The sequence below is a fragment of the Desmodus rotundus genome, chromosome 12 (assembly GCF_022682495.2).
Source record: "Desmodus rotundus isolate HL8 chromosome 12, HLdesRot8A.1, whole genome shotgun sequence".
Classification (NCBI taxonomy): Eukaryota; Metazoa; Chordata; class Mammalia; order Chiroptera; family Phyllostomidae; genus Desmodus; species Desmodus rotundus.
The window spans coordinates 8,144,981-8,153,592 of record NC_071398.1 but is presented as its reverse complement, the minus strand read 5'-3'; the positions used below and the strand labels follow the sequence as shown (position 1 = coordinate 8,153,592).

General features: G+C 55.5%; 2 protein-coding genes across 2 annotated transcripts in view; one reads left to right on the top strand and one right to left on the bottom strand.

Annotated features, from left to right (window-relative positions):
• Positions 1–8,612, top strand: part of CIAPIN1 (cytokine induced apoptosis inhibitor 1) — a 249,534-nt gene that overhangs the window by 214,695 nt on the left and 26,227 nt on the right. The window lies entirely within an intron of this gene.
• POLR2C (RNA polymerase II subunit C) lies at positions 355–6,820 on the bottom strand. Its single transcript, XM_024551404.3, has 9 exons — positions 6,680–6,820; positions 6,456–6,505; positions 4,500–4,568; positions 4,332–4,384; positions 2,912–3,040; positions 2,425–2,476; positions 2,037–2,205; positions 1,832–1,906; positions 355–1,266 (listed from the first exon to the last, which is right to left on the bottom strand). The coding sequence occupies exons 1-9, from the start codon at positions 6,763–6,765 to the stop codon at positions 1,122–1,124; spliced, it is 828 nt and encodes a 275-aa protein (XP_024407172.1). The 5' UTR covers positions 6,766–6,820; the 3' UTR covers positions 355–1,121.

Here is an 8,612-nt window from a genome sequence, read left to right as displayed (position 1 = left end):
GTGCTGGTATTTATTGACTACTGGGCAGAAGGGCTATCTTTCTATCCACATCAAACCTTTGGTTGCGTGTATGGTTTCTTTTATAAATACTTTAGGGTTCTGATTTGTGGGAACAGACCTTGTTACCTTGATGTAAATAACCACTACCCCAGTTGTGGCAGGAGGATGACAAAGCAAGTGGCCCCTTCAGCAGAGCCCCGGAGCCAGGGCAGGGGCCACGGCCAGCTGCGCTCTGAAGCTGACCCAGGGGATGACCACCGGGAGGAAGAAGCTAGCCTGGAGAGAGCCTGGTCCAAGGCCTCGGAGAGGCAGACAGAGCTGGCTGGCTCAGCTAGTGGCACGATGACGCATGAAGGAGATTGTTGTGCTCTTTATTGCCAAAAATAAAAACTCTACTGTTAATAAACATCACTTCCTTTCTGGACTGTATTGCGGGTTTTCTCCAGACCCCTCCTCCCAGGCTGCCTAACTAACTGCTTTGCCTATGCTCCTGCCTGCAGGACGGCAGGCCCTTGCACTCCCCTTCCCCTGTCCACCCCCACACTAAGCAATCGGATCGCTGGCAGTGAAGTCCTAACTCACGGGCAGAGAGTGAATGTTCTCAAGTGAGGGACAGGCGGGAATCTGAGCAAAGCGTCAGCAGGCAGGCCCTGGGTTTGAAGGCAGCCTGAATGAGAGTTCTCGCACTCACCCCTAACACCAGAAACCTACGGTAGGACTGAAAATGCCAACTTTTGGACAAAAAAACCCCCAAACCTGAAATGACCAAAGGGGGAGTGTCCAGCTCCGCGGTTTTCAACAGGGAAGCAGTGCGACCCCCTACTGGCAGGTTCGGCAATGCGGGAGGGGGTCTGGGTTCCAGGGAGACGACTGGCAATGGGCAGCAGGGCCAGGGGTGCTGAATGTCGAAGGAAGGACTGTCCTGCCTCGGATACCAGCATCACCTTGGTGGTAACCAAGAGAGACTGGGATGGGCCTGCCTCCCCCACTGCTGCCTCTCTGGCGGGTACCGACGGCTGTCAAGGAGTGTAAGTGACCGCTGCCCAGACCCGGAAGCGAGGCGTCTATGGACAGACCTGCGACGCAGCTCGGATCCCTCCGTGCGGAGCAGGCGAGTGCAGCTAGTTTATGGTTAGGACGTCACTCTGGATCTCGTGGCTCAGCTGGGTCTGTAAGTCACTGAGCTTCTTCTTCAGTCCAGAGAGGGCCGAGAGCACAATGGTTTCAGGGCGCAGGGAGCCGCAGGACTCCACGTTGTAGTAAAACCTGAGAAGCGAGGGTCGGTGAGAGCCCTCCCCAAAGGACAGGCCACCCTCCCTCTGTCCCTCCCTCTGGAGTCTGGACTCCTTCCTCACAGGACCTCAACCTGCCCTGGGGTGACCTCCCTCCTCTTTAGTAACAGAAGTCTCCACAGGACCTCAGAGGCTACTGCCACCTCAAAATCAGCCCCCGGTCACTCCAGTCAGTGAAACCCCCAACACTTCCGTGTGGCTGTACCCCACACGGAGAAGGCGGAAAACACACAGGCAGGGTCGCAGGGGCCAGCATCTCCGTGGTCATCACTAGAAGGCCGGTCAGTTTCTGGCCTCAGGTTGACCCCTTCTTTGGAGGTTGGCACCCAGAATCGGGATGGCTTGGATAACCAGAGGCCCCCCTTTCCCACAGCAACTGAAGGGGAAGATCAGCCCTTCAGTCATGGGTTCTGCGGTCATCAGCCCTGCCTCAGCCCACGGGAGCTGGGGCGTGGGGAAAGTGCCTCCCCGACTCAGAGCCTGCACCAAAGCAGCGCGCTCTCGCACACTTCCCCTTCCCGTGTGGGCAGGTTTCTTACCTCTCGGGCTTGCCGTTGGGGTCGTAGGGTGCCTGTGACTCATCCTCATCCAGCTCAGAGTACTCGCTCTTTGGCCTGGGGTCAAGCACAGGGCAGCACAGGGTCACTACCGACGCTTCAGGGCCCCTGTGCTCACAGCGAGCCTGCCGAGCCCGCCCACCCCACCCACCCTAACCACCTGCCTCCACTCCCAGCAGGGACCCACCATTCCTCTGGCTTGGGGTACACCGTGTGCCTCAGGGCATTGTCGGGATCATATTCGAAAGCCACCCCGGCAGTAGGGTTCCACTTGGCGTGCTCCTTGCCAAAGCCCTTTTTGGCGTAGGCGCGCAGTCTCAGCTCCTGGCCCTTCCGCAGCTTCACAATGAGGATGTCTGGGGGGGGGGGGGGGGGGGGGGGGAGGGAGTCAGCAGCCAGGATCCCAGTTTTGACCTGGAGTGCCACTGGAAGGCCCCAGACTCTGGAAAAGCAGGTCAAAGGCCAGCTGAGGAGGAGACCGGGGGGCACAAGAGGCTGGGTCAGGTTCTGCCTCCCCACTGGCCTGCGACATGGCAGCTCGGGTGGCCCTCTGCACAAGCACTCCAGCCCCTTACCGTCCTGCTCCACGTAGTCGTTGGGGTCATTGTCGCGGTTCCGGGATGTCACCTGGAGGGGACCCAAACACAGACCTTTATTAGCTGTTCATCTCCCAGGTACTTCTTCTGGAAACTACTTTCCAGGACTTCCAGGTCACGACCTGCCAAACCCGGGACAGGATGCCTGGGGATCAGGTGGCAGAAGTGCCTGCTAGGACCCAGTCTGAGCTGGTGACTCTCCCACCCCAACTTCACGGCTCTGTCACAGCCTGCTCAGTGCAAACAGTACAGTGGCCTCTCACAAGGGTCCCAGGGTGACAGAGGGCAGAGAGAGCCAACAGAGCTTCCGCCCTCCTCTGCAGGGTCCAGAACTGGCACTTCCGGGCACCAGAGGGTGGCGCAGAGAAAGGCCGTGTCTTCTAAGAACCCACCCTGTCTGGCCCACTTGCAGGCAGAGGGAGAAGGGCCGAGGTCCCGGGCAGGGAGCCTGTCCTTAGACACTGACCGGAATGACCCGGGGGCTGTTGGAGATGAGGTCTCGAGATGTGACGTGACGAGTCTGGTCTTCGTTGCACCGCACGTCGAGAGTGAACTCCACCGAGCACTCGGGGCAGAACTCCTCGCACGTGCAGTCCTGAGGCAGGAAGACAAGCAGCAGCGAGTCCATGGAGAGCCAGGGAACTGAGCTCCCTGCTTCAGGCCCCCGTTCCTTCAGGGTCCTCATCTGTGGAAGGGCCGGCTGCTCTCTAGGCTCTCGGGAGCCGCATCACTCTGCTAGCCTCCTCAAAGACAGGCAGGTTTGGGGACAACCCAGGGGTGCCGACAGCCATGCTTCCCTCCACACCCACCAGCTGTTCACGTCTCAGCCTGGCCCGGGGAGCCCTCCTCCCCACAGCACCGCCATGATGCTCAGCTCAGCCTCCCACGGACTAAGCAGACGAGCTTGGGAACGTAATCACCACTTAAGACAAAATAAAGGGAACTGTAGAAAAAAGTACCGTTCAAGTTCTAGACAACTGACCTTTTCTTAAAAAAAAATTTCTAGGCCCTGGCTGGTGTGGCTCAGTGGATTGGGTACAGGTCTGTGAACCAAAGGGTCACTGGTTCGATTCCCAGTCAGGGTACATGCCTGGGTTGTGGGCCAGGTTCCCCAGTGCAGGATGCGTGAGAGGCAACCACACATTGATGTTTCTCTCCCTCTCTCTCTCCCTCCCCCTCTGTCTAAAAATAAATAAATAAACTTAAAAATTTTTATATTATGAAAAACTGCATACATTCACAAAAGCCAAGGAAAATGTGGGAGAGAGAATGCCACCGCAAGACCATCCCTTAGCTTCAGTAGTCACCCCCAGTTTGCTGTTCTTAGAACACCCCAGTCCCCGGTAAGAAGCTACTACAATGTAGTCAAGCAAACTGCTCTGTCTTCACACTGGGGAGGGAAACGCACTCTGGTGCGCCTATGGGGTGAGCCACAAACCCGGCAGACGCCAGCACCCCAGTCCCTCGGGCGCTGCTCCGGGGACAGTTCTCACCCCCGTCCTGTCCTTTCCTGCCCCCAACTTTCTGTTGACTCCCTGTGGCGTCCTAGGCCCCTGTCACCAGGAAGAGATGCTCTGGCAAGCAGAGCCTGAACAGATCAGACTCTGAAGAGGGACAGCCCCTGGCCGGCGTGAATGGGCATTCCGGCGTTCACCCCTCTTATGCCATGGGCTAACGAGACTCCCTGATGCCCCCGTGAGACTGGCTGATCTGAGGCCCCTCAGAACCGAGGACCGGTGCCTACCTCGGGCCTGGACACTATCTCCATATTGTCTTCCTAACAGCTAGAAGCAGGACAGCAGGAAAACCCTTGTGAGAACTGAAGGCCCTGCCTCCCCCGCCCCACAGCCCACCCAGTCACCCAGTCACCCAGTCACCCAGCATACCCGGGAGTACTGCAGCTTGTCCACAATGTCATCGCTAGTGAGGGGGATTAATCCTGGAAGACACAGAGAAGCACTCTGAAGAAGGCCACGTGGCCAGGCCAACCCAGAAGTCCCCTTGGGAGGAGGGTTTCTCTCCGACCCTTCCACCTTCCCAAACCCGGCACTTACCAAGCCTGTGAGCGATGAACTCGTCGTGAAGGACTGAGGAGTTGGCATCGATCTGAACCCAGTCGATGGCTAAAAAGCGAAGGAAGCAGACATGCTGCTGAGCCACCAAATTCACCGAAAGACTGGGAGTGGTGGCTCTCCAGGGTCAGGAGCCACCTGAGGCTTCCTGAACTGCGGGGGCCTGGCCAGGCTGCCTGCCTCTGACTCACACAGCTTGAGACCGGGGCCCAGGAACCTGCATTTGAACAAGAACTACACCCCCACTCCCAGGAGGGTTTCACGCAGGGGGTTCCCTGTACAGAGGAAAACAGTGACTTATTTAATATTATCATCACTCAATCAACCAATGTTTATGGCACACCTTTAATGGGCAAGGCATACTACGTATAAAATCCAATCCCTTCCAGCAATGACCTGTTAGGAGGAGGAGGACTGCTTGCTCACATACACTTGACTTAAACACATATTCACAAATTCACTCATTCACTCATTCATTCATTCACATCTTCACATAAACAAATGGCATTAGAGCTCACCTGCCAAAAAAGGGGTAGGGATGCTAGAAGCAGGCCAGAGAAGGACCAGACAGAGCCAGGCCCCAGCCTGCTTTGCTCCTATTGCCTCCCTGACCCAAATCAAATAAGGACCAAGAGCCAACCTTTCCAGTCTCTGCCCCTCTCTGCCCCCACCCCTGCCCTGGCATGCCCTTACACTCCCCAGTGCAGGCTACAACCCTCTGAGCCTCCAGGACACGGGTGAAGCTCCTCCCTCACCAAATCTGCCCAGACCTCTCTTAAGACACTCGCCACACTGGGCCTTGTGTTACATCCATGAGTGCCTTGTCTCCGCCTCAAGCTCTGAAAACCCCTGCGGCAGGGTCTTCAGGTGTTTTAACTTTTGTACTCCCAGCTGTGGCCCGGAGCGTAGCAGGTTCTCAATTATTGGCACAACTGAATGTGTGGGAAAGGTGACATTTTGACCTGGAATGTCAGGGCTGCATCGTCGAGTGCACCTTCCCTCATTGTACTCTGGATGAAACGGAGGTCCAGAGGGTGGAGTGGTTAGGCCGAGGGGGGGCGTGGCAGGCCAGGCTCTGAGCTGCAGTGACCCGGGAGGCGGGGCGGGGGGAACAGAGTGGCTAGACCACCACGCCTTCCCGAGTACCGACCATTTGGCCTGCTTATCTCCCCCAGGAGTCCGTGCGCCCATGCGGCAGCTCTGAGGTTTCTTTTTCTGACACAACCTCTCTAAGCTCACACTCAGAAAACACCTGTAGAATGTTTGTAAATGTGCAAAATACCTGGCGCAGCGCGGCCGGAACCAGGGCTGGAACAGAGCCTCCCCCCTCTAAGCACCAGCAGCACCGGGGCTCTGCCTCTCCTGAACGGCTGGTCCGAGGCTACCCTGCATGAGCATTGCCTGTGGCCGCACCTAGGCCCTGCAGCTTCACTGTGGGCTCCAGGGGACAAGACCCTGGACTACGCAGCTTTGCGTTCCCAGTGCCCAGCCTGTAAGTGCACTCGAAGAAACAGAGTCGTAAGAAGACATCTGCAGGCACCGAACACTCGCTAGACGCAAGGAACTTAGTGGTGATGACCTCACTTAATCCTTGTTATCACCCTCATGAGTACTGCTGGTGTCTCAATGTTCCAGAGGAAACTACAGCCCACAGTTCAAAATCTTGCCAAGTGCCACAGACCCAGGAAGTAAAAACAGGCTTTGAACCCAAGTTCGCAGACTCCTGAACCCATGCTCTTCACCACTGCAAATGTAAGAGTGGACCTAAGTGGCCCGAGGGAGCCAGGGAGGTGGCCAGTAGTGGCCCCGGTGTCCTGTCTGCGCCCCCACCCCTCGCCCAAACCAAGAGCTGGAAGCAGAAGCCCCAGATGTGTGTGGTCGGAGGTGAGTCTAGGAGGGTACAGGTAGCCTGGCAACGAGAAGGCGGGAGTCGCTTACCTATTATGGGCACCTCAGCGATGAAGACCCTCCGAATAGAATTGGCCACCCTGAGGAATGAAAACCAAACGGCGTGAGAGCACCGCAGCCTCGACATGCCGATCCCGCGACCCCCGGCTCCCTAAGTAAAAGCCATGACACGGGGGCCAGCAGACACGACCCCATGCCCCCTCCCCGGACCCCGGGGCTCCAGAGCCACCAGCCGCTTCCCTCAGCAGCCTTACGCTAGGTCTGTATTCTCGATGATGAATTTGACATTCTCGTCGGTAAGCTCCGTGATTCGGACTGTGGGCTGGTTGGCGTAGGGCATTGCGAACCGCCTCCAGGCCGGACTCCGGCGTCTGCCCTACTGCGCACCGCCGCACCAGAAGTTACCGGAAGTCGGTCAGCGCGGCCCCCGCCGCCTCCTGGAAGACGCGCCCACAGCGCCACCTGCTGCTAGGAGGCCGGGACTGCTCCGGGCCCGCCGTTTTCTACCCGCCGCCTGATTTAAATACACCTGGTTCAACTACCTTGGATGACGGTTTTGCAAAATATGTATACACACTTGACTCAACAATAACATTTCCAGGCATTAATACTGCAGAAATAATTAAGTTGTAAGCAAAGATACATTTACAGGGAAGGTCGCTGCAGCAGTTTGTAATATCAAAAAATAACCCAAAGTTCCTTGGCCAGGTAGCTCAGCTGGTTAGTGTCATCCAAATAATACGCCAAGGGTGAGGGTTCCATCCTCAATCAGGGCACATGCAAGAAGGAACCAGCGAATGCATAAATAAGTGGGACAACGAATGGATGTTTCTCCTCCCCTCTAAACATCAGTAAATAATAATTAAAAAAATAAAAATTGTCCATCAAGAAACCTGGGTGAAATATACCAACACAGGAATACCATGATGTCTTTAAAAAGAATGAGATTTGCTCTGGCTGGTGTAGCTCAGTGGATTGAGTGCAGCCCGCGAACTAAAGGGTTGCTGGTTCGATTCCCAGGCAGGGCACATACCTGGGTTGCAGGCCAGGTCCCCGAAGGGGCCATGTGAGAGGCAACCACACACTGATGTTTCTCTCCCTCTCTTCCTCCCTCCCTTCCCCTTTAAATAAATAAACAAAACTCTAAAAAAAGAATTTGTACATTTATGGAAAAACAAAAGTATACTTGAATGGTAGGTATGTGTCCTTTCCCTTCTACCCTTAAGCCTGGATCATGTATTTTTCCACCTGCAGGAACTGCGTAGCTGCAGTGGATGGGAAGGGGAGTGGTTCTTCATCTCCGCACCCCCAGTGCCTGCCAATGTGCGTATCAACAGGTGAATGCACAATAATGAATGACCAACGTCCCCTAAACGGCCTGGAGATGTTTGAATGGACCTCAAAAAGGTGGCAGCTGCTCCCATGGAGAAGAGGCCCTAAATTAGAACTTGGGGGCGAAGGGGCTACATTTAGTGGGCTGAAGAAGAGTAATCAGAAGAGATGAAGAGGAGTTTGCCCTAGCAAGGAGTGACATCTCTTCTGAGAGAGGAAGGCCATCGTCTGCTGAGAGAGAATGGGATGCTAGGAAGGACGGAGAATAGCGTGAATTGGCAAAGGCTACAGCACAGAAGCTGACAGGGTGTTGAGAGAAAAAGAATTAGAAAGGTGCCGAAACGGACCGGTGGAAGGCCCAGCAGAAGAGACTGGAAATTCCTATTGGCTTGTGACTTCCCCCAACAACATGCAGTCGGCTTAGGGAGGAGCTAGCGAAGTAGCAGACAGGTGCCATGGCCTAAATTACCGCCACCCTGAATGCTCTGACTCCTACGGGGATCGTATTTGGAGAGGGGGTCTTTGGGAGGCCACGAGGGTAGTGCCCTCATAAGAACAGGAAAAGACATCAGCACTTTCTCTACCATGTGAGGACACAGAGAGAAGGCAGCCATCTGCTAGTCAGGAAGAAAGCCCTAACCCAGAACCAAACTGGCTGGCACCTTGATCTGGGACTTCCCAGCCTCCAGAACTGTGAGAAAGAAAAGTCTAATGTTTAAGCCACCCAGTCAATAGTATGTGGTTATAGCAACCTAAGCAGACCAGTACAATAGTTAAGCAGACTTGCAAAGGGAGCCCAGCGAGTGCAGGGGCCAAGGATATCACTAAAGCTGAAGAACGTATCATTGAAATGGT

Bases quoted from the DNA above. Each gene is read 5' to 3' on its own strand.
- POLR2C (XM_024551404.3), bottom strand. From the start codon at position 6,765: ATGCCCTACGCCAACCAGCCCACAGTCCGAATCACGGAGCTTACCGAC. The intron at 4,385-4,499 runs GTAAGTGCCGGG...TGTGTCTTCCAG, and splicing joins GTTCATCGCTCACAGGCTTG to GATTAATCCCCCTCACTAGC. The intron at 1,267-1,831 runs GTAAGAAACCTG...CTCGCTTCTCAG, and splicing joins CCCAACGGCAAGCCCGAGAG to GTTTTACTACAACGTGGAGT.